This window comes from Globicephala melas, chromosome 17, assembly GCF_963455315.2.
Source record: "Globicephala melas chromosome 17, mGloMel1.2, whole genome shotgun sequence".
NCBI classification, from domain to species: Eukaryota; Metazoa; Chordata; class Mammalia; order Artiodactyla; family Delphinidae; genus Globicephala; species Globicephala melas.
In genome coordinates this window covers 64878066-64904209 of record NC_083330.1, presented here as the reverse complement: position 1 = coordinate 64904209, position 26144 = coordinate 64878066, and the positions used below count along the sequence as shown (strand labels likewise).

The 26144-nt window shown below is 32.7% G+C and overlaps 1 protein-coding gene across 1 annotated transcript in view; it reads left to right on the top strand.

The window, feature by feature from the left end:
• Positions 1–22522, top strand: part of TMEM65 (transmembrane protein 65) — a 46390-nt gene extending 23868 nt beyond the window's left edge. Inside the window, exons 2-7 of the mRNA XM_030875766.2 lie at positions 7673–7717; positions 10724–10791; positions 15104–15158; positions 16021–16063; positions 17936–18041; positions 20064–22522. Of these exons, the coding sequence (XP_030731626.1) occupies positions 7673–7717; positions 10724–10791; positions 15104–15158; positions 16021–16063; positions 17936–18041; positions 20064–20165 (419 nt within the window). The 3' untranslated portion in view covers positions 20166–22522. The remainder of the gene's footprint in view (positions 1–7672; positions 7718–10723; positions 10792–15103; positions 15159–16020; positions 16064–17935; positions 18042–20063) is intronic.
• The last annotated feature ends 3622 nt before the right edge of the window (positions 22523–26144 follow it).

Here is a 26144-nt window from a genome sequence, read left to right as displayed (position 1 = left end):
CACACTTTGGGAAAGCAGAACAGTTATCATTACATTAAAATTTTTTCTGACTGTGTTCATGAGGGATATTGGTCTGTAGTTTTCTCTTTTTTGTAATTTCTTGGTTAGATTTTTTTTTTTTTTTTTTTTTTTTTTTTGTGGTACGCGGGCCTCTCACTGTTGTGGCCTCTCCCGTTGTGGAGCACAGACTCCGGACGCGCAGGCTCAGCGGCCATGGCTCATGGGCCCAGCCTATCCACGGCATGTGGGATCTTCCCGGACTGGGGCACGAACCCATGTCCCCTGCATCAGCAGGCGGACTCTCAACCACTGCGCCACCAGGGAAGCCCTCTTGGTTAGATTTTATATTTAGGACTATTCTGGCCTCATAAAATGAGTTGGGAAGTATTTCCTCATTTTCTGTTTTTCTGAAAGAGATTATAAGTTTGTCTAGGGTTGGTGTTTGCTCTTCATTAATATTTGATAAAACTCATTAGTGAAACCATCTGGGCCTAGAAGGTTTTTTAGTGTGAATGTTATGGAAAGGTGCTTGGTAACAAATTTGATTTTGCTACTAAATAGAACTGTTCAGATTTTTGTTTCATCTTATATCAGTTTTAGTAAGTTGTATTTTTCAAGGAATTTGTTCATTTCATCTAAGTTGTTGAATATGTTGGCATAAAGTTATTTGTAATATTCTCATTTTAATGTCTGTAGGATATGTAGTGACGTCCCCTGTTTCATTAGTAACATATTAGTAATATGTGTTCTCTCTTTCTTGATTGGTGTACCTAAGGGTTTTTAAATTTTGTTGATCTTTTCAAAGAACCAACTAGGCTTTGTCTATTTCCTTTATTGATCTTTTCAAAGAACCAACTTTAGGCTTTGTCTATTTCCTTTATTGTTTGTTTTTTATTTCATTGATTTCAGCTCTTTTTGTTATTATTTCCTTCTTTCTGCTACTTACTTTTGGCTTCCCTTGTTCTCTTTTTCGTAGCTTCTTAAGATAGTGCCATAGGTTATTCATTTTAGCCCTTTATTTTTAATATTAGTACTTAAAACTAGAAGTTTCCCTCTAAGCATTCATTTAGCTGTTTTGACAAATTTTGATATGCTGTATTTTCATTGTGATTCAGTTTGAAAACTATTTTCTAATTTCCTTTTTGATTTCTTCTTTGGCCCATGTATTTAGAAGATGTTATTTAATTTCTAATTTTTTTCCTAGATATCTTATTGTTATGGGTTCCATTTTGGTCAGAGAACATATTCTTTACAACTTTAATCATTAATTTATTAACACTTGTTTTGTGGATCAGCATATGATCTATCTTGATGAATGTGCCATCTACAATTGAAAAGAATATGCATTCTGTAGTTGTTGAGTGTAAATGTTTAAATATCAGTTGAATCAAGGTGGTTGGTAGTGTTCAGATAACGTGTTTTTTACTGCTATTTTCCCCTAGTGTTCTATCAGTTACTGAGAGAGAAGCTTTTGTATCTCCAAGTGTGATTGTGAAAATGTTTATTTTCCCTTTAATTCTGTCATATTTTGCATCATGCATTTTGGTTTTTGTTTGTTTTTCTTTTTATTTTGGTTGCACTGGGTCTTCGTTGCTGCGCATAGGCTTTCTCTAGTTGCTGCCAGCAGGGACTACTCTTCATTGCAGTGCACCGGCTTCTCATTGCAGCAGCTTCTCCTGTTGCAGAGCACGGGCTCTAGGGGCACAGGCTTCAGTAGTTGCAGCATGCAGGCTCAGTAGTTGTGGCACGCGGGCCCTAGAGCTCACGGGCTTCAGTAGTTGCAGCACACTGGCTCAGTAGTTGTGGCTCATGGGCTTAGTTGCTCCACAGCATGTGGGATCTTCCCAGAACAGGGATTGAACCTGTGTCCCCTGCATTGGCAGGTGGATTCTTAACCATTACGCCACCAGGGAAGTCCGCATCATGCATTTTAAAGCTCTATTATTAGGCATAAACAAATTGCTATTATGCCTTTTGATGAATTGACTCTTACCATTTTGAAATGTCCCTGGTTCTGGTAATACTGTCTGTAAGTCTACTTTATCTGTTATTAATATAGCCACTCCAGCCTTTGTAAGCTTACTGTTTGTATAATGTATTTTGTGCCATTCATTTACTTTCACCCTATTAAAGTGTAATTCTTGCAGATATCATATAGTTGGGTCTTACTTTTTTTATCCATTTTGACAATCTATGCCTTTTAATTGGATTGTTTAGTCCATTAACATTGAAAGTAATTACCGATATAGTTGGATGTAGATTTACTATTTTACTATTTGGTTTCTGCTTGTCCCTCTGTTTTTTGTTCTTCTGTTCTCATTTCCTGCATTCTTTTGACTTAATATTTTTTGGAATTCCCTTCACATTATTTATTTAGCTTTCTAACTGTGTCCTTAATGCATTTTATCTATATGTATGGGTGCTCTAGGAATTGCAAATATGCATTCGTAACTGTTTTCAGACTGCTTAGAGATAATACCACTTAGGGCCTTGTACCACTTCATATACATTGTAGAAATATTGCAACCATATTTCCAAATTAGTCCATTTGTACCCTCCTTCATCCTTTATGCTTTGATGTCATATGTATTACATCTACATATGTTATAAACTCCACAAGGCAGTGTTGTAATTTTTGCTTTGGACAATCAGGTTTACTTAAATTACTAGGAAAAAGGAAAAAAGTAGTTTTTTATATTTATTCAGTATTTACCATTTCTGATGCTCTTCATTCTTCCCTGAAGATTTTACTTTCCAACTGGTATTTCCTTCCGTCTGAAGAAATTTCTTCTGCATTTCCTGTTTTGCAGATTGGCTGGCAACACATTTTTTCATAGTTTTAGTTTAACTGAGGTACAGTTTGCCTTCATTTGTGAAGGATAAGGATATTTTTCTGGATATGCAATATTGGACTGACAGCTTTCTTTTTCTTTCTGTATATTCAAATCATTGTTTTCCTTTACTTAATGTGTCATTTTTTTTCCTGACTGCTTTCAATATATTTTTTTCTTTGTCATTGGTTTTCTTTATATTTATCCTACTAAGGGTTCACTGAACTTCCTGAATCTTTTGAAATTTTTGTCTTCCCCCCAACTTTGAGAAAGTTTTAGCCATTATTTATTTTAAAAGATTTTTGGGTCCTTTTCTTTCTCCTCACCTTCTGGAACTCCAGTTATGCATATATTGACCTTTTGATATTTAGCCACAGGTCCCTGAGACTCTGGTTTACTGTTTTTCAGTCCTTTTATTCTCTTTTTCAGATTGGGTAATTTTACTGATCTATCATTATGTTCATTAATTGCTTCTTCTGTCACTTTCATTATGTTTTTAAGCCTATCCAGTTAATTTTAAAATTTCAGGTATTGAATATTTCAGTTACAGAGCTTCAGTTTGTTTTTTTATCATTTCTATTTGAGCATTTTTATTTTTACATCTTCGAATATAATTTTAATTACTACTTTAAATTCCTTGTCTGCTATTTCTAACATTTGAGTCACTTTAAAAAAAATTGAAGTATAGTTGATTTACAATGTTGTGTTAGTTTCTGGTGTACAGCAATGTGATACAGTTGTACATATATATGCATATTTGAGTCACTTTTGAATTGGTCTCTGTCTATTGTTTTTTATCCTGAAAATGGGTCAGATTTTCCTGTTTGTTTGTGAAGTAATTTTGGATTGTATCCTAGTCATTGCTATTATTATGTTGCAGAGACTCTGGATTGTGTTTCATTCTTCTGAAAAATATTGACTTTTGTTTATTTGTTTTAGCATGCAGTTAATTGTTAGGCTCAAATTGCAAACTCTGTCTCTTGGGCTGCAGCTCACATCTTCAGTTATTTTACCTTTAACTGAGATTTTTGGAGTTTTCCCTGCACAAGCGTGGTTTACAGGTCAGCCATATATTTGAACCAAATGTGTATACAGAACTTAGGGCTCCTCCTTTCTGACTTTATTCTTTCCAGGATTCCCCTCTCAGTTTCCAGCAGCTTTGGTTACCTTGCACCCTGCCCACTACTTGTTTTTTTTTTTTTAACATCTTTATTGGAGTACAATTGCTTTACAATGGTGTGTTAGTTTCTGCTTTATAACAAAGTGAATTAGCTATACATACACATATATCCCCATATCTCCTCCCTCTTGCGTCTCCCTCCCTCCCACCCTCCCTATCCCACCCCTCTAGGTGGTCACAGAGCACCGAGCTGATCTCCCTGTGCTATGCGGCTGCTTCCCTCTAGCTATCTATTTTACATTTGGTAGTATATATAAGTCCATGCCACTCTCTCACTTCGTCCCAGCTTACCTGTCCCCCACCCGTGTCCTCAAGTTCATTCTCTACGTTTGTGTCTTTATTCCTTTCCTGCCCCTAGGTTCTTCAGAACCTTTTTTTTTTTTTGAGATTCCATATGTATGTGTTAGCATACGATACTTATTTTTCTCTGACTTACTTCACTCTGTGTAACAGTCTCTAGGTCCATCCACCTCACTACAAATAACTCAATTTTGTTTCTTTTTATCTGCCCACTACTTCTTTAGGCCAGAAAGACTGAAGTTTTTTTATTAAGAGTTTTAGTTGGTCTACATGTTGTGGATTAGGCCAGAAGCTGTGTTAAATGGGTAGCTCATTTAGTTCCATTCTTCTAAGTGTTGATTCCTCTCCAGAATCAACCTACTTTTGGTCATTTTCCAGTGCTTTCAAATATTTATTTATAGTTATAGTTTTTCTGTGCAGGAGGCTTGGTCTGATAGAAGATTATTCAGTCAGTATTGGAAGTAGAACCAGGATTTCTTAAGCTAAAAATGGTTAGAGAATATGGTGTGGTGATGTACAATCTTAATAGTCATCTTATTTTAAAATATTTAGAAAAGAAGAGAGAAATTATGATGCATGTAACACGTACATACACACATAGAGTAACTGAAAGAACTGGTTTTTCTAACTCCAAATTCTGCTTAATAAAACAGTAGATTAGAATACATTTCCATGTAAGTGTACGTAGTTTACCATATGTCAGAAGAAAAATTTTATGGTTAAGATATATATGTAGGGAAATAAAACTTTGGGGTTTATTATGACTGTTTTCAGGGAGGTTAAATTGGCAGCCATGACATTTTAAAACTTGTATAGATTGCTGAAACCTTGGGCTCTTTCCAAGATTGAGTTTTGCTGTGTGTTATACATCTAATGTTTTTAACTTCTTTTTTTTTTAATTATTTTTAAAATTTATTTATTTTATTGGTTTTATTTTTGGCTGCATTGGGTCTTTGTTGCTGCTCGCGAGCCGTCTCTAGTTGGAGTGAGAAGGAGCTATTCTTCGTTGCTGTGCGCGAGCTTCTCATTGTGTGGTTTCTCTCGTTGCAGAGCACGGGCTCTAGGCTCGCGGGCTTCAGTAGTTGTGGCACGCGGGCTCAGTAGTTGTGGCTCGCGGGCTCTAGAGCACAGACTCAGTAGTTGTGGCACACGGGCTTGTTGCTCCACGACCTGTGGGATCTTCCCGGACCGGGGCTCGAACCCGTGTCTCCTGCATTGGCTGGCGGATTCTTAACCTCTTCGCCACCAGGGAAGCCCTTTAACTTCTGATATGTATTTTATTTTCTTTCAGTTAATGTGGTAAAGAAGATAATTTATAGTGTCGAATCCTCAAACTGATCAATTTATGATTCACAATTTTTTATAGATACTTTCCAATAAAACTTTCACTTTCTAGGAAATGTTCCTTTCATATTTACTCTTATTACTCCTTGGGTTCTCTATGATGCAGGAGGCAAAAATCTGTGCTTTGATTTTACTTTAATCTCTGTGCCAGTGGTTTTCTTCCCTGCTCTGTCTCCTTTACTTTATATTTCTTTCTTTTTCTCTATCTTTAAAAAAAATTATTTTTCATTACCTTTAATTTTTTAATCCTTATGGGTACTTGGAAAGACAGATTAGGAATATTGGTTACATTATTTGATTTTTTTTTCCTCTTTACCGCTACACGTTATACATTTGCCTAGCCCTTATCCTTTTGTCTTAGGAGTTGTAAAATATTTTAAATATTTTGCTCAATATGTAAGGAATTTGAAGAAGTAAAAGCAAGGACTCTGTATATTCTCATTATATTGGGAAGGTCCTGCTTGTTGAATTTTTAGGTATTTCAGGATGTTCCAGTCAACTGAGAAGGACTTCTCCTCACAGTGTCAGAACTGAGTGATGATGAGAGTAATGCAACTAGGAAATAGTTCTGGTAGGTAACCACTTTTGCATGTTTGCTTCACCAGAAAACTCTGTGGAAGTACAGTGGTATCTTATATTTCTTGTTAAAAATTTGGAAAACTATTTGCATGCTTTCAAAGTAGATTTTGAAGTAACAGTGCTAGTCAAAGAATGGAAAGTATATTCTAAGCAGATGTAAAATTCTACAAAGTTTTAGGATATCTTCATTTCTTAACCGTTCTAAAAAAGGAAAAACTTAAACTTGCATTCTTAGAACTTTCTGAATAATTCAGTAATTGCCTAAACTCTAGGTTTTAGCGTATTTCTTATTGTAAAGCCTTTATGATACTATATGCTTTTTTAGTAAAATAACATTTACAAATATGAATCATACTCCTTTTTATATAGCTTATTAATAGAGATTTATTTGCTTTTTCCTTTTTAAAAACTAAATTCTTCAGTTCTTATGTTGTCATAGATTATAAATAAATATTTTAGAAAATATATATCCAGTTTGTAATGAATTTCCTTGGTCACTTCGGTTGTTTGTACTAAATCTTTAGAGTAGAGCGATCCATGGTTTGGGTTCTTCTGTGTAGGTTATCAGTTACTTCTGTTGGATTGAGTGAGGATAAAGAAGGTGGAATTCTCTGCCATTTCACCATAGCTTACTCTTACTTATAAATGGTGAGTTGTTTATTGTTATGAGATTAGGTAGGTAGATTCTTTGTAACAATTGTTAATTTTTAGGTTTAATGATGGCGCTTGAAGTTACTTACTTTGATGTATATACTTGGGAAAACTTTCTGTGTTTATTATGACATATATTATAAGTAATATTGCTATTTGTTGAATGATACTCTCTCTACTCTTTTGGGTCATTTTATTGTGTAGAATATTCTAATTATCCAGTAGTATAGGTTTCAAAACTCAAAATATTCAGTATATTATCTAGGGATATTAATTAAGGAACATAACACAATCTGGTGAAGTTACTGGTGTAATACATTGCTTTAAAATATTATTTTCCTATTTTTAAAGGACATCTAGGTCTACTTGAGTATTATCAGTGTTTGTTTGGGTATATATTTCTTAAGTCATTTAGGGTTGCCATTTTAAAGAAGGGTAGCTATATTTCTGAAGTTATTTTTTTTTCCACTGTAGTTTGCGTGAACAGCCTCATTATATAGATACAAGGACTTACAAAAAACCAAAAAGCAAATGATTTACTCAGGGCTATAGGGTCCATGGTAGGCCTGTAACTAAAGCTCACTTTTGTTTTCTAGCTTTGTAATTTAATCTATACCAAGTAATATTTCCTGTATGGATAACTTTGGTCCATTAACCTAAAGATAATTTATGAAAAACTCTGCTATTCTCTCACTTTGTAATTCTGCTGGTATTTTCTTCATTGTAATAAAAAAGAAATCATGCTATAGTAACTAATTCTTGACCACACCCTTTCTTTCCCCTTCAGAAAAATTGGAAGCTCTACCACCCACCCCAGGACAGCTGAGATATGGTAATGGTTCTATAATTGTTAAATATTTGTGCATCTGTCTTTTGGACTTGAAATAACTGTGTTACTCATTAATAGTACAGAAATCATTCCAGATAGAGTGGATTATCCTATTTATTATGCTGAAGCAAAAAGTTTGTAAACTTGGTTTAAGACATATTACAGTATTATGGAATTTCTAAGATTGTTAACCATATCTATTATTGTTTAAATATTGTTACCATCTAGAGATAGAATTATAGTAGAGGTTTTCTTAATTCCCAAGAAGAAGGGTATGTTTAGTTTGGATTTAAGTTGGGTAATTTCAGAACTAGAATTTCTAGGCTATTTTCTTTGGTGGAGAAAATACTCTGATTTGTTCTTTGTAATAAGGAGGAAAGTAAAGTTCATTTTAAACCACGAGGAAGAAGAGCTTTACAATGCTGCTGGTGTGCTTTCTTTATTACGGTTGGAATAAATATTCAAGGGCTAACACCAAAGTAATTTAAAATAGTTTGGGATCTTACTATAAAGACAATGGAAGAAGAGAATTATTTAGTGGTGTGGTGAATTTGAATAGGTTGTAAGTTAAAGCTAAATATTAGATGTGATTTGCTAACAACTACTGAGTTAGAGAATAATATTTCCCAAAGGAAACTGAAGAAATTGGTAGGATATCATTACATGCTGGAGAGCAAACTTATATAATTAAAATGTAGTAGCCAGTTCTTTTTAATAGTTCTTTTTACTCTCAGAGGTAGAATATAATTTGTATTAGAAATAAGTAACTTTTCCGAGATATCAAAACAGTTTAAGAATTCTTTAAGACGTTTCTTTCCCAGGTAATCTTTTTTTATTCTTCTAGCTTGGATTCATACAGTCAATATCCATAGCACTGTATAATGCTATTACCATTTGGGGGGTCATATTGAAATTACCTGCTTATATGGCTGTGTTATCATACCCAAACTTCTTGAGGGCTGGTAACCAAGTATCTTTGTATCTCAAGTGCCTTGTGGAGTGTCCAGTACATGTTTATTTGACTTTCTGAAACTTATAATTTTCCTTTGGAATGAAAATAAATTTTTATTTACAGGACACATTTACTTAGGTCTAAACGTCAAAGCATAATATATTTTATAGTTCCAGGTAATTATTATAGCAATGTAGCAACATGCCTTGGTTTTATGACCAGGTTTTTACTAAGATAGCAATTAGTCTAATCTTAAACTTAGTTTAATAACCTTGACACCTAATTTTAAGATATTTATAACTAGCCAGTTTTAGAGATGCCATCAAATTAACCCTAAAATGTTTAGTAATCCCAAAGGTTTCATAGCTACTTTGCCATATTTACATTTCAAAGATGATTGGGATGTCTGGAGAGTCTTTTCTCCAGATATACATTTAAGTAGCTCTCTTTTCACTGTAAATGTTTCATATGGTGAATTTTAAAAATTTCATTATATTCTTTTGACATGTCAAATTTGTAATATGTTTTTGAAATTCTGTATGTGTTTTAGAAGCTGATTATTATAAAATTTTGAATGTCTGGTCATTAAGCAGCTGGATCTAGGCAAAAAGTCAAAGAACTAAGTCTAGACTCTTTAATTAAAAAATCCCATTTCATTAATGTGCCACTTGATTTTTATCATCTTTCATAGCTTTTAAAACAATATGCTTAAAAAAAACAAAACAATATGCTTTATAATTTAAAAGATGCTGCTTTTTACCTGGGACATTCTTATATGATAACGAGAAGAACTCTGAAATGACCTAGGATATATACTATTTTCCCCCTTGATCTTAGTCTTCGACAGTGCTTGTGGGTAGAAATGTTTCTTGTTTTACTGCTTATTAGCCTTCCCTGATTGGTGTAAAGTGGTATCAAATTTTCATAACTTCTGGATTATATTTTAATTATACTTTTTGTGGACTTAACTGCATGAAAAGGAAAAAGATCTAAAGGCACTGAACACATATATAACGAATTGGTTTAAGGGACTATTTTTTGGATGTGGTATAAAACTCAGAGCCTTGATGTTTATTTTTAAAAAGTCCTCAGTTGAATGGATGTTGACTATACCTTGGCAAATTTATAGAATAACTAGAATAAAGTCTTAACTATCCCCAGCTTTTAATCTGTTTCACAGTCTTCCTTCAATTCTCTTAATCTGGAATTCTCTTCCTTTCCAAATTAGTTGTCCTCAACTTATTTAACTAATGTTTATTGAGCATCTACTGTGCACTAGGCATTCTGCAATGTGCTGAAGATGTAAATAGGAAAAAAAATGAAGCTAAATATATTTTTAAAATAGGTATTAGTTCTTCCTAGTTACACTTCTGTTTTCTCAGGTCATTCAGATTATGTACTAGATAAATAGGGTGAGATGTGCCTTTGGTAGGAAGAGATCAAGTTACATTTTCATTTAAATCAAATATTGTTTGTTTTAGTTGGTGAAAGCTATCAGGGATACTGATGTGTTGAGGGGGGAAAGAGGACTTTGAACACAGATGTCTAAGACAGATGAGATCATCACATTTTCCTAACATTTGTTTAAAAAATGGTTTAATGAATATAAGTGCAGATAGCTTCCCTGATATTTGATTCAGAACACTTTTTATTATTTCTAATATGGAGATCAATTTTATGGTATCAGTAGTTAGGTCTAAGAGAGAAAAAGATTGATGTCGATAGTAATTTAACAGGTAAAACATGGTACTTGTGTATTTATTTGTTCTGTCATTAACTGTATGTAATTTGTACGTGTGTGTGTTGCCAATAAGGAAATACAAAAGCCTAACACAATTAATTTTACATGTTATGTGTTTTTTATTTTGTTTTTTCCCCAGTATATCTTCCACCAAGTATATAAACAGAGGAGAAGCAGAATCTTTTGTCTATGGGGAATGGAAAGCAAATTCCAAAACTTAAATCTATTTATGAGAGTTTAATCATATAGTCTGTTTTTGTCATTTTAAAATTATAGAAATCTTAAAACATATTTTTCTGTTTTTGATGTTTTTCAGTATTCATCCACAATGCGATACCTTTCATAGGGTTTGGCTTTTTGGATAATGCAATTATGATTGTTGCAGTAAGTTCTTTCAACCCTTCTATTTTGAGTTAATAAAGAAATTAATGTGGTCTAAATTTTCCTAATAATTTACATATTGTAGCTATAAAGTTTTAATTAATATCATAATGAACAAGGCTATTTTTAACTATATTTCAGGTTAATTAGACTGTAGCTCAATTTTTAAGGCATCATATCTATTAATCATCAAGACTTTTGGTAAAGCATTGACAATAATAAACAAATATTTATTGGGTCTGTATTACTCTGTTCTAGTTTCAACATTCTTACTAAAGAATAAAGTATGTAAAATTTTCTAATGTTCTTTAATTGTATCAGCAGTTCTCATCATGTGTATGTTATTAATTAGTTCCTTGTCCAGTTTTCCCATACAAAAATGTTTTAAAGGGTGTTTGGATATACAGTCTATCCATTTAACCCAAAGATGATTTAAGTTTCAATTCAGAATACTGTGAATAATAAACCCTCCAGTCTTTGTTCCATCGTAGTGTTAAAAAGTTCTCCTTTGCTGAAGTCATTTTAATTTAAGGTTGTTTCTTACTAGTATTGTTTAGTCTCAGGGATGGCTGATTTATCTTTCTTACTCTTCTGTGACACTTTTTGTCACTAGATACCAATATTGGATCCAGATTATAAAGTCATGATGAAAATGCAGGTCTTCTGAAACTGCCCAGTGCTCTATCCACTTCTCTTCAGTGACTCAAACTTTTAAAAAGTTCTGTAAATTCTAGGTGTTTTGTAGGAGACCGCTCAAAAAAGAAATGGAATGATTTTAGGATTATTGAATGTGAGGGAAATATATTTGAGAGATGCCAGGGGTTTTTTTGTTGTTGTTGTTTGTTTTTGTTTTTTGTTTCGGTGTTTTGGAGGTCACATGTACTATAGATGGATATAAATAGAATATTTGGTTTCAAAATAGGGATAAAAGTATAATTTACATTGTATGGATTATAAAATTTGCTTAAAGAATATCTAAAATTGGTTCATTCAAGAATGGTTTTCTTTGGTATGTAGTCTCACCTTATGTTCAGATTGATAAGGTGGGATCAGATACCCAGAAAGTCTAGACATTCAGCTGGTTGAGGAAACACAGGGTTCACACATCAGGAAGGCATCTTGCTCCTTAAGCAGTCACAGAAGATACTGTAGCATGCACATAATTTGAAGGTGATAAGCACCCATTGGATACATAATTCTTTAGCAAAGTAGTCCGGTAAGAGACTCTAAAATATAATTTCAAAATGCTAGTTTTTTTGACTGATTATGACATTTTCCTATTATGTATATAAGAATCAAGTTGGCTATTTTATATATCTGTGAATATGAGAAACTTGTTCAACCATACCACACTACCTTTTCTGAAATTACTAAAACCTTGAGTTGGTTAGATTATTTAAATAGTTAATGTAAATAAAATCTAATTGTAATGAAAACCCGACTATGATGAATTTAGAAGCTATAGTTTAAGGTCTGATGTGTTCTTGAATAGATTATCTGAATTAAAGCTTCTCTGTTTCAGTTTTGCACTCAATATTTTAGATTCTCTTTATTGACAGCTGGTACCTCTCATTCTACCATCTTAATAATCATTTTTTTTTTCATCTCAGTTGGGCAGACCTTAGATATTCAAATGATGAAAGACTGTCCTTGCTACAGGGAAGTGTTGAGATGATAAATTTTGCATAAAGAGGGGTGCAGGGAGATTTTGAAGAGATATCAGAATAGGGAAACTGGGTAGTTTCTTAGATCTTGAATAAGACCTTCACAGTATGGTCTTATATTTCTTTGAAATAAATATCTAAAGTAACAGATATCTGTGTTTAAATACAGATACCAACAAGACAAAACAAATAGAATGACCACATTCTAAAGTCAAATTACTGTAATGTTCCTATTTTGTATTACTCAGGCCTGTGTCTCATTATTAGTGTAACTAAGAGTGGACTGTTTTTCCAGGCCTGAGATGGTTGACTCTAATTCAGTAATATTTGTTTTTCTGGTTTACATTGAAATCCAGTTTCAGGAACGTATCACCCGTTTTTTATTTATATAGTACTGAAATAAATAATTAAACTACTGGCTTAAACCTGATTAAGAGTAATAGGTATGGCAAAAATATTATCCTGTGATAATTGCAAAATAATTCAAGAACAGTTAAATTTTCCAAAGAGGCTTTTTAATAGACTGCTAAGACTAAAATCCATAAATAATATAACTGTAGGATCTATAAAAAGGGAAATAAGTGAACATTATTATCTTAAGAATGTTTTTCACCTTTTTTTTTTTAAAAAAACAAAACAAAACACTGATTGCCTCCAAACATTGTAGGATAGCTATGACTGAAGATAGTGAGTCAAGAAGATATTTTATTCTTCTTTTCTATCATGCCATTTGATGTTTTTTCTGTTAGGTGTACTCTCTTAACTGCTACCTAGTTGTAGTCATGTAAACAAATTCCTATATAACTTCTCATTGTAGGTTTGACCTTTATTCTTGGCTGCTGTTCATACTAAGCTTTTGATTTCATAGTTTTTTATTATATTTTTATATTATTGGGATTGCTTTTTATAACTTATATTTTAGTGGGTTTTGGGGGGATTATTTTTCTTACAATTTAATTAGGATAGAGTTGATTAAAATTCTAGCATAGATTAATCATATTAAGGTGATGAACCAAGTATAACTTTAAGACAACTAGTGTTAGGTTTATTTATAACTTCTACCTCAACTGTTAACATGAAATTTGATGTAACTGTGGGAAAAAGGAAGGGAGTGGATAGTCCATTGCCTTCAAACCGACCTTGACTTTATGTGAGGCTTTTCATGCTGTTTGAAGGATCTTCACGTTTCTTAAATTCAACCAAATGATTAAGCACTTAAATGCTTTATAAATACATGTATTGGCAAACAGATTTTTTGGGGGTCATTTCTAATGATTCATTGCTGTTAAAGATCCTGTATTTATTTTTTTATACACTATAACTGTCAAGTGCTTCTCTTCTGTAGTAATGCTCCTGACTTTTTGGGTTCCATATATAAAGCTACCTCTTCATGCCTGTTTTCTTCTTCAGAAATCTGTTTCTTTGGGTATCTTTACAACCTTGTAACTTTAAGTGCCTGGGAGACTTTTGTACATCACGCTGTTTGGTCTATACTCTACAAGAATTATATTTTAAAGGATTGGAATCAACAGGCCTAGGGGAAAGAAAATTGAGGAAATTAAACTTAGCTTCTCTTCAATTTTATAAATAATTGAGTAATACAATATTTCTATATTCCCAGATAGGACATTCTTTTTTTTTTTCCTCCACAAATATCATTGAGATTTGTAGGGCATTCTTTTTCTTTCTCCGTAAGTACTATAGAGATTTTTTTTTAAGTTTTAGAAATTTTCAAGCATCAGTATTCAAGAGAGCTTTTGAAAGTTAAGTCCACTTATGGCAGAATTGTGTAAGGATTAGAAATGAATTAGCACAATAGATGGTAGGATTTCTTCTTTATTCTATGTAATAATCCATTAGAATGGTTTAATCTTCTTCACTTCAGTTCCTTCTCTTTAAAGTAGAAGGAAAAATACGAGCCCCTCTTTTCTTTAGAGAAATGAGATAGACATAGAAAATCTTAAACTCTCAATAAATTCAGTGGAAATACAGTGGAACCTCATTTTTGCTGTAGGTCTATTGTATTAAATGCTATTATTGCTTATAAATGAATCATACAGTCTCATTACTTAATGGTTAAAGAACTAAGTGTTTTAAGGATAATTTTTGAAGTCTGATTTTTTGGGTCCCTAGAAACTGGTTTTGTCTGTCTTTTAAATCTTTTATAGGGTAAATATCAATAGTATAGTTGTATCATTCAGAATTTAAAATGTAGGTGAGTTGGTTGTCTTTGTGTTCAAAAGCATTAAAACAACTTTCTGTGGTAAGAAAATATAAATTCTAGATTATTAATGATGAATTATATTGCTATGTGTGTTGCTATTTTTTATTTTTATGAAAGCCTAATTTTAATAAATAAAATATTGATGTTATTTCTGCATGACTGCATATATTGGGTTGGCCAAAAAGTTCATTTGGGTTTTTCCATAACCTCTTATGGAAAAATCTGAATGAACTTTTTGGTCAACCCAATATTTAATAATTAAGTGAATTGCTGTAGTATATGTGTATATTTATGCATATTTTATATATATAATTTTGCTGTGATAACATATTGATTATTTTACCTCTTTTTATTAATGTTTTGCTATTCTTTGATAGTCACTTCAGTTTTAATTTTTAAGATTAATTTCTTTGTAATCATTTTTCAGGGAACCCATATTGAGTTATCTATTGGAATTATTTTGGGAATTTCAACTATGGCAGGTATTTAATAATAGTAATGTTATTATTCCATTGTATATTTATGAAACATTTTAGTAGGTTAGGTTTAGAAGAGGATACTTTATTTGAATGAGTTTATTCACTGAGATGTCTCTTAGTTTATCTACGTAATCCTATTCCTCTACTTTTTAATTTTGTATATGTAGCATATATTTTTCTGAGAAAGTTTAGGTACTTTAAGTTAGTTAATGGGTAACAATAATCTACTACATTGACTATATTAAAATTTTTTTTCTCTTAATTCAGTGTTACCCTAAAACCTTCCTACTCTTTTTCTCTATCAAATTATTTATTTTCAAGTTGGGCAGAAAAGTCAAGGAAGGAAATACAAGATTGAAAATCTAATTTGGTTCTGTCTCCTTCTTTCCCCCCAAATACCACTGTATTCTTCATGATGGTGACGTTTGGGAATGAATCTGTGTTGTTTTATTCTATGGAACACATGAAGTGGATGAGTTAATGAAAGAGACATTTCCTCTCCTTGATTTTCTTGAATGTCATAGCTGTACATATAGCTTTACTCTTTAACTTTCAAGTATTCAAATTCCCTTAAATATTATCTGAAAGTTAAACTACAAAATATTGTACAGGTGTTTTAATACTGAAACCAAAATGGAACTGGCTGCCACGTTAGAAAACACCTACTACTTGATGGAGGTAGAATACTATAATCTCAGAAATATAGTGTTCTATTTTGGAGATCTCAAGATTCAGAGCTGTCAAATGAACTACTTTGGATATTGTCATTGTAGTTTAGAAATGTGATAACTCTTCCAGACCAGTGCTTTATTGATTTTTCTGACTTCTATGTAATAATTCACTTGTCCATTTTTCATTTTTTTAGCTGCTGCTTTGGGAAACCTTGTGTCAGATTTAGCTGGTCTTGGGTAAGTTCATTCATTTATTCATTTGGGCATGTGTGTACTTGCTCTCTTTCTCTTCTCCATTCTCCTTTAATTGAGAAGGATTTTAAAAAGGGACATTTATTTTTGCATGTGTGTTTTATAACTAAATTTTTAACTTTAATGTTTCTAAATCAATAGCACTAAATGTTTAAATCTTTGGTGTGCATCAAATATAGATGTCTCGCTCACATCCCAGTCATGCAGAATTAGTGTTGCTGGGGATTGGACCCTGACATTTGTGTTTAATAATCTTCTCAAGCAATTGTGATATGTGCAAAATTTTTTCTAAAACTACCATAAGGTAAGTTGAATTTTCATTTACTGAAGTGTTTATATGTATTTTATAAACATTTCCAAGGGTGAGACAGGACTAAAAGTAAGAACCTCTATCATTATTTCACCCCCACCCTCCTCCCACTAAACCCAAAGATAAGAAATATGGCTCAAATGTGAGGATACTGTCTGGGCATGTTTTCTAGAGAGAGGAATTTTCAGAGAATAATGGCCAAAACATACAGGGACTCGGCTAGTTTTTGCTCTTTTTATTCCATGTGGTAGGAATGATGAAACAAACTGAGGATGCCTACTTGGAAAAGGCCAGCTTTCTCTCTTTCTGTTTTTACATTCTCTCTTCTAAGCGGCAGATGGCCTGGGCTGCTTCCTGAGCTTGGGGAAGCCTGGGAAGTATAAATTAGACTAAGTTGGCATTAATTTTTGTGATAAACATATTTTCTCTTGCTCAGTCTTTGGTTCTGTTTCTTCCTTTTTTGGTTCATTAGAATGGTAAGTTTTGAGATTTGGATCTGGGTCTAGTAGAGGTCTACTTAGCCCTATAATCTGGAGGAAAGCAGCTTTAGGTACTTTATATAGACCCAACTCTATACATTAGACTTCTGCACTGGAGTTGGGGGCCAAAGCTAATGTTAAAAACACAGTTTCTTTGTTTTGGGCTGAAGCAAAAATTTTATATTCCTGGAATTCCTGACATAAACCTATAATGATATTACCCCTTAAACATTCTATTTCCCAGTTTCCAACATTAAGGTTAATAATGATAATATTATATAGCTACTGTGATAGCTTTCTATATTTAATAGAATGAAATGATCTAATAGATCTCTAAGACCATTTGGTTTTAGATTGTATCATTTAACAATTATTTTTTTATTAGACATAAAGATTTGTTGGGAGTCTTATATTTAAGAACTACTTCTCTGCCTTTTGAAAATAGCATTAGGTAACAAATACCACATTTTATCAATCTTAGTTGCACAGGTTTTTAGAACTTAACATATCTGACATTGGGATCTATCTTATAATTGATGGTATGCATAGTTTAATTGGGAATTTTTTTTCTTTCTTACAGTTCTTAAAGTAAGATTGTATCCAATAAGCAATGGCAACTTAGAATTGATAAATACTTGAAATTGCCCTGAAAATCGTAGGCTGTTTTTCTTAGTATATCAATCTGATAAATTTTGGAAATTTTTGTTTTCTGATGATAGTTATTAACTTATATGTTAAAGTGCTTTGCTTTGAATTTGGAATAAATGTATAAATTATAAGTGTTGTAAAAATTTTTATATACCTTGAATTGTTCTTTTTAAGGTAATGGTAGAGAATAATTAAGTTAATTAATTTACCTGTATATTAAATATGTCAGTCTGAAAAATTTTAAACCAAATATATTTATACACAATGAAGATGAAAGTTGTAAAAGAATGTTTATACCATTTCTAGAGTGCCAATTACAGGTATAGAATTATCTTATCTTTGTAGTAATTAGTTTTTCCTATGTGAGGACATTGTGTTTCTCTTTAAAAACTTATATTCTGTCCTCTTGTATTTTTAAAGACTTGCAGGCTACGTTGAAGCTTTGGCTTCCAGGTTAGGCCTATCAATTCCTGATCTCACACCAAAGCAAGTTGACATGTGGCAAACACGTGTTAGTACACATTTGGTGAGTACTTTATATGGCTTATGACGGTGAATTTGGGTAGCCAGAGCAAGACACTGTATTCAGTCCCTTGAGAAATTTGAGACTAAAATTGATTTGAGTGCAATTTTTAACAGAAACTGTCCAAGCCTTGGCAGGTTCAGAAAAGCAGTAATTTTTTATTGACTATTTTTGTAGGTATACTTGATTTTTGAAAAATTCTTTATATGATTCAGTTACTGTTGAGGAGTATCAGTTATGTGCTGAGACTGAAGGACATAAAATGAGTAATAGACTATAGTTCTTTTTAAGGATTGTGTAGGTAAGGAACCAGACATATTAAATAAATTATAATTTAGTGTGACATATTCAGTAATAGAATTATGCACCTGATATAGCAGAAGCACCAGGAAAAGAATTAACTCTTTGTGGAGAGAAATTTCTTTTGGTGTGGAGATTTCTTGGTGAGTATTAGATCTAAGCTTATTTTGAAATTATTGATGAGACAGTTGCTAGGTGAATGAGAGAATTCCAAGTATATTGACTAACAAGTAGAAAAGCATGATGACTAACTGGAAGTTCCTAGCGGAGAGAGACAGACTGCATCTGCTTGGACCCTGTCTGTCTCCCTGGTACCTAGCATAGAGTTTGGTATTTTGTAGATTCTCAGTAAATGTCTGTATGAAGACATAAAACTTAATTCAAAAGTGTATAACCTTAATAGTCATCATAGGAATGCATCATTTAAAAATCATTTATAAAAATTAAAAAAAAAATTTTAATGTAAGTGAGATCGCAGAAAAATTGTGTGTACATATACATATAAATATATTGCAGTGGGTATACAGATATTTGCAGTTTTGTCTAGAATAGATAGCATGGCAGTATCCTATGGTTATGCACAAATATTCATATTATTTGATTTTTAAATAAATCATTGAGGAAGAACTATACACAGATGTGTTTATTGTTCTGTCATTTGCAATGGTGAAAAAGTAGCAATGATTTTTAATGGTAAGGAGAGCTTGAATTCCCTGGTGGTACAGTGGTTAGGACTCAGTGCTTCCATTGCATGGGGCCCGGGTTCAATCTCTGCTCAGGGAACAAGGGTCCCACAGGCCACGCGTTGTGGCCGGGAGAAAAAAAAAAAAAAAAGAGCTTTACGTAGATTATAGGCCCATCAATTCAGTGGAATTTAGAAGTTTTTTTATTAAGTTTATGAAACAGTTTGGAAAGGAGTTTATTATAACATGGGTGACTGTGGGGGGGGAAGGAATAAGGCAGAAAACAAAGCTATGTTTACATAATGATTAGACCTACATATAATTAGGTGTACATGGGGATAAATATTGAAAAGGAATATATACAAAGGGCAGCAAATCCAAATATATTGAGAGTACTTGGTGAGATATTTCCTTTCTTCCTATCTCTGACATTCTTAAAAAGTGTTTTTCTACTTGAATACTTCTTTAATGTTAATTTATTTTTTAAAATAAATTTATTTATTTATTTTTGGCTGCATTGGGTCTTCATTGCTGTGCGTGGGTTTTCTCTAGTTGCGGTGAGCGGGGACTACTCTTTGTTGCAGTGCGCGGCCTTCTCATTGCAGTGGCTTCTCTTGTTGCGGAGCACGGGCTCTAGGTGTGCTGGCTTCAGTAGTTGTGGCATGCGGGCTCAGTAGTTGGCGCATGGGCTTAGTTGCTCCGCAGCATGTGGGATCTTCTCGGACCAGAGCTTGAACCCGTGTCCCCTGCATTGGCAGGTGGATTCTTAACCACTGCACCACCAGGGTAGCCCCTCTAATGTTATTTCTGTGGCAATTTGAAAAAAAATTTTTTTTCCTTGTTGCTTTGAACTTTACATATTATTTGTTCTAGAACCTTTTGTACATTATTATTATATTTAAGTTACTATGATCAAAAGAAATACAGTCACAGTTAAATTTTTTAGTACATAGTAATTTTTAATTTTTATCAGATACTTAAGCAAGGATTCCTCTTACAGGGGTAAATTAACTGTCAAAAATCTTTTCTTTTGTTTCCATAGGGCAAAGCTGTTGGGGTGACTATTGGCTGCATTCTAGGAATGTTTCCTTTGATTTTCTTTGGAGGAGGTGAAGATGATGAAAAACTGGAAAAGAAAAATTAACTCTCTTAGGATACCTATAAAAAGATGTAAACTAATGTACCTCAATTATTAAATATGCTGTCACAACATTTAGGAATTAAGACAGTAACAGTGCATAGATATGGGATCAACTAATTCAGCATGTATTATGGAAAACACTAACTTATTGTGGCTTGGTTTTCTTGGGACATCTTCTTAAAAAAAATTTTGTGTAAATTGTTGAAATGCTTTTTCATCAATGGCAGTCAACATTTTACCTCTTCTTTTTCTTTCTTTATATACCAAAATATCATTTAAGTATCAGTCATTGATGTGCTGTGCTGACTTGGGGTTTGCCTATTTGTTACTTACCACGTGTACATGCATGAACGCATTTTCTGTTGTTGTTCCCTTATAGTTACAATTCAACCTTAAGATTTTTTCCAAATTACTTAAGATGTTTAACATCAGTTAAAGATTTTTTTTACTCTTTTTGGCAACATCAATTTTGTACTGTTTCACAGTAAACATTTACAATCATAATTTCAGTCATTTAAAAAAAAGTCTCACATCTATTCAAAATGGACAGAGACTTTAAGTATTTTAAGTACCTATCACTCATTTTAATTTTCAGACCTCATTGTCTCAAGAGCCGGAGATTAATCAGGGTGAACAATTATGTGGTCTCTCTACTACATAAAACCATATATGTTAACAAGTGTATTATTTTGAATTTTTTTTTTACCAATTTAATTTCTCAGTTTTGAATAATTACATAGTGATTTCTGACTCCTAAGGGAAAGTCATTATTTTAGAGTATTTTGGGTTTTTTTGTTGTTGTTGTTGTTTTTGCGGTACATGGGCCTCTCACTGTTGTGGCCTCTCCTGTTGCGGAGCACGGGCTCCGGATGCACAGGCTCAGCGGCCATGGCTCACGGGCCCAGCCGCTCCGCAGCATGTGGGATCTTCCCGGACCCGGGCAAGAACCCGTGTCCCCCTCATCGGCAGGCGGACTCCCAACCACTGCGACACCAGGGAAGCCCATTTTAGAGTATTTTTAATGGGGATTGTGGAATTAATGTGTGAACTAAGGGGTTTGACATGACACTTGGAAAATTAAGAGGCTAAAAAAATTTTTTTTCACATTAGTATAAAATGGAAACTGTCAAGAAGGTTTATGGTATGAGTGGTGAAGTTGAGGTGATATTTGTAAGGTTAATAAAATACAAATAATACTGTTTGGGAAGGCTTTTCCCCCCACAAATGTCTTCTCATCTGAATTGAGTGAGTTTGAGTACTCATAATTTTGACATTGTTATATCTTCTTTAGCAGATTTTATTTCTGGATAACTTCTTTTGAGGTGAAAAATAAATATTTTATATTTTGCTTTTTGCTATATATAGCCTAGTGGTCAAAAGACATATGAGGAGAAATTCTTGCTCCCTTTTTTGGTCCCTTTTCTTTTTTTGTGGTGTTTAAATCATATTTTAGATTGAAGTTACTTATGTCCAGTCTTGTGTATCTGATTTAGGCATAGATAGGATTCATATCTATACTTGTGAATCATAAATTTTAATTTTATGAACCTTAAAGTTTGTTAGCATGTGGTCTGTTACACAGGCTAAAAAATTACTCTTAATTGTAAGAGTTGATGAACACATCATGGAGGAGAAAAACAGAAATTAAAGTTACTATTTGGGCCACTGAAATTATTTATTTTGCTAAATAGATGCAAAAGAAGGGAAACTTAAAGATGGCTCTATTTATAGCTACCTTATTTTTAAAGTTTTATTAGCACATATTTACTTTGAGGTTTTATTTTCAGAGGAGCTGTTTTTTCTCACAAGGCAATTTGTCATAAATTCTCTTCTGTGTACTTCAAAATGATTTTAGTGGTATCCTTTAATCATAGATTTTTGAGGGAAAAAATAAATCATAGAAAATAAAAATATAACATTCTTATTATGTACAAATACTATGACAGTCTCATTTGATCAAATTAGAATTATAAAACTTAACGTTTTAAATAGAACTGTGGTTTGTATCTTCCATATAATACCACAGACACACCAAAATTTTTTTTTATTATTTCAGATGATAGGATTAGAGTGATTATTTAAAAAAAAAATTTTTTTTTTTTGGTAAATGTTTAAGTGTTTTTGTCCCTAACTGTAATGCCAGTCCTTTCTGTTCTCTAAAAACATATTTTATTGTGGTGCTTAAATTTTCTTTTTATTAATTAAATCCCATATCCAGAAACTCTGCCTGTGAGTTTAGAAAGGGCTTTTGATTAGTGCTTTCATTTTTTTTTGCTCGTGAAAATAACCCAGTCCTACAGAATCTTTTTAGCTGAGCGTCTGTAGAATTATTTAAAATGTCAAAATATGGAATATATAACCTTCATATTGAAAAGTATTTTAATCTATGGACACAATAAAAATTTGCATCATTCAGGTAATTAGTTAAAAAAAAAAATGGAGCCCTTTTGTCCTTAACCTAAGGTACACATTTTTTTCAAGATCTTATTTTATATACTAGTATGGTGCTTTGCACAAAGTGACTTCTGAAAAATGGTTCCCTTTAAGATAATGACTTCATATAATCATTGTTTCATATTACTTGTCACGAGGAATTTTATTTCAGATTGAAACTGGAATTCTTATTTCTCATATTAGCTATTTCTTTTTTGGGAGCAACTATAACTATGGTTAAATGCAACATGAGCTGTGTCAGTACTCTTCATTTGAAATTCATATTGTCTGTGTATTATGATTTATTGACTTGTTTATGCATGTAAATTAGGTGCATTTTGTTGGCACTGTATGTTAAATGGTGACCAATGTTTTTACAAAGGAATCGAACAAAGAAAAATACATTTTAAGAAATTTTGGAATGTGGTTTTGATTTTAAAATTTGATTTTCTTCTTAATCTCAGAAAACCCTGGTTATTCTGTAGCTTAAAAGAAACAGGATTAATAAATGCAGATTTGTTACAGGGTTGTAGCAATGACACTGAGACAGTAAAATGGAACTATTTACCGTTTCCCTGAAGGCCACACTTGAGATACAACATTACACATTATGAGAGAAGGATGATTCCCGTATTGAGATAATTTGATCTTTAATAGGATGTCAAAAAAGCTTTAGATAGAGAGATTGGCGATAATTACACTGCTGGGTATTTATTTACAGCAGAGATATCCAAGCCTTCTATATAATAACACCTCATTTACTTTACTCTGTTTTTCCAGAAGATTAATTTTGAAGGTAATGAACGTTTATCTTTTACACCAAAAGTTCAGGTAAACCATTTTGAAGTAAATCTTCCTAATTTTAGAATTATATTTTCTTGCCATCTTACGAGTGTATTAAATGTAATATAATGTAATCTTTTTCTTAGTGGCTAAGTGTCATCTTTATGGACATTGTTATTGTGCTGTAATGCAGTACCTTGGGAATCTGGTTTTTATAGTTTTTCATTTTCCTCCCATTTTTTTGCTGCTGTCACATCTGGCAATTGCTCTCTCTCTCTTTAATTTTCTGCTTCTTTAATTTGCTGCTTCTTAGAAGCTAGATAGTCAGTCTTACCATAAATTATTTGGGAAATATTAGAAAACAATCTGTGGAGCCTGAGATGATGATGTTGTCAATGGTGATGATGATGGTAAATATAATGTTAGCTCCCTTTTATTAAGTACTTGTTTGTTGCTATGCACTGTAGTATTTTACATACATAATCACATTTAATCACTGTAATAACAATGTTAAGTTGGTGCTGTTATCATCCCTATTTCATATCAGATGAACTGAGACATGGAAAGGTTAGTTTGCCCAGGGTGTTACTATTCATAAGCGGACTAGAGTCTGGTTTTGTCCAAGTGTGAAGTCTGTGTTCTGTACTTACTATGCAGTTGGGACATCAGTTGCATGGACTCCGTAATGTCTGTTCTCTGTTCAGGTTCCTTCCTGCCTCTATATTTATGGAGTTATTTTCTCACTTACAACTTAAGGGAATTGTACTCAAAATCTCCAAGTCCATTTAAAAACTCCTGTGTTTTTGGTTGCATATTATGTACTAGGAACTGTTCAAGGCTCTGAATGAACAGCCAGAACATCTGTATTCTCATGAAGGTTATTCTGTGGAGGGCATGAGTTGGGGAGGAGAATATAGGAAAGCAAATGTACACTTAAATAGTGGTGATAAGTTCTGCAGAGATAAATGAAACAAGGCGGGTAGAAAGTACCGGTGGTCATATGTGGGGGCTTATTTTTATACAGGGTGGTCAGGGAAGACCTGAAAGAAGTGAAAACATACACAACACAGATATCTGGGAAGAGAAGGTATCACACTACATTATAGGAAGTTGGTGTTAAGAAAATCCCCACCATATGAAATATATTTCAGTTTGGAATGCATTGTAAGATTTTTTTTTTTTTTACTGAAGTATAGTTGATTTACAACGTTGTGTTAGTTTCAGGTGTACAGCACAGTGATTCAGTTTTATATATTTTTTTCAGATTCTTTTCCCTTATAGTTTATTATAAAATATTGAGTGTAGTTCTCTGTGCTATACAGTAGGTCCTTGTTGGTTATCTATTTTATATATAGTAGTGTGTTTATGTTAATCCCAAACTCCTAATTTATCCCTCCCTGTCTCCTTTCCACTTTGGTAACCATAAGTTTGTTTTCTTCGTCTGTGGGTCTGTTTGTTTTGTATATAAGTTCATCTGTATCTTTTTTTAGATTCCACATATAAGCCATATCATATGATATTTGTCTGGCTTACTTCACTTAGTATGCTAATCTCTAGGTGCATCCATATTGCTGCAAATGGCATTATTTCATTCTTTTTTATGGCTGAGTAGTATTCCATTGTAGAAATATACCACATCTTCTTTATTCATTCGTCTGTTGATAGACAATTGGTTGTTTCCATGTCCTGGCTATTGTAGATAGTGCTGCAATGAATATTGGGGTGCATGGATCTTTTCGAATTATGGTTCTCTCCGAATATATGCCCAGGAGTGGGATTGCATGTAAGAAGTTTTCTTGTTTGTTTTGATTATTCATGTTTTCTGAATTAAGCCTAAATATTAATATTTAAATATTAAGATTAATACCCCTGCATATTACAGTAGTAAACGGAAATGACTCAGAAGCATGGGGAAGCTATCCTAGAATTCATAAAGTCAGTGGATAACCAACCTATCAGCAAATAATTTAGGGTTTTGTTGTGTGCTCATAATGAAACCCTACTAACAGATCACTTGTTTTTACCAAAGGAATGAATGTTATTGACATATGGGTTGTAACACTGAAATTAGTTTCTCTCCTCTAACATTTAGAAATGATGTAGTAATTAAAGCAGGAACTTGTAACATTTTAATTTTGAAGCTTCCGAACTTTCAGGATCTATTGATCTTATACTGACAGCCGTATGAAGCACATGGTGTTTTGTATTGGTATTTATATGAAATTTTATAATGTCATACATAGGTTAATGCTATTGATAAGTTTATGAATGAAAGAAATTTCAGCAATTTTTTATTGACTTTTAAAGATTAAAAAGATGGAGTAAGCATATGATAGATTATATAATTTCTCCACAACTACAAGTCAAACCTTTGTTTAAATGAGTAAAATGTGAGAATGGTGACTGAAGAGTTAAACTCAAAGGAACTACTTTCAGGGGGAGTTGGGGGAACCCTCAAAAACTGTACTGTAAAGGAATTTTCTGTGAGAACTGTGAAATTCAGTAAAGATTTGGTATCTGCTAATAATATGAAGGCTATACATTTATATAGTGCTTTACCACTTATAAAATATTTATGCAGATGCAAGATATAAGTGGAGTTTAACAGAGGTAGTTGAGTCAAAGAAAGCTGTTAGGCACCTTAATTAAAATTAAGATTTTTTCTTTTGCATATCAACCTCCCCTCCCCCACCATTCTTGCTCTGCAGTATCGATTCTGCAGTGTGTCTGTATCTGTCTCCTTTATGTCTCAAATGTATTTTTTCT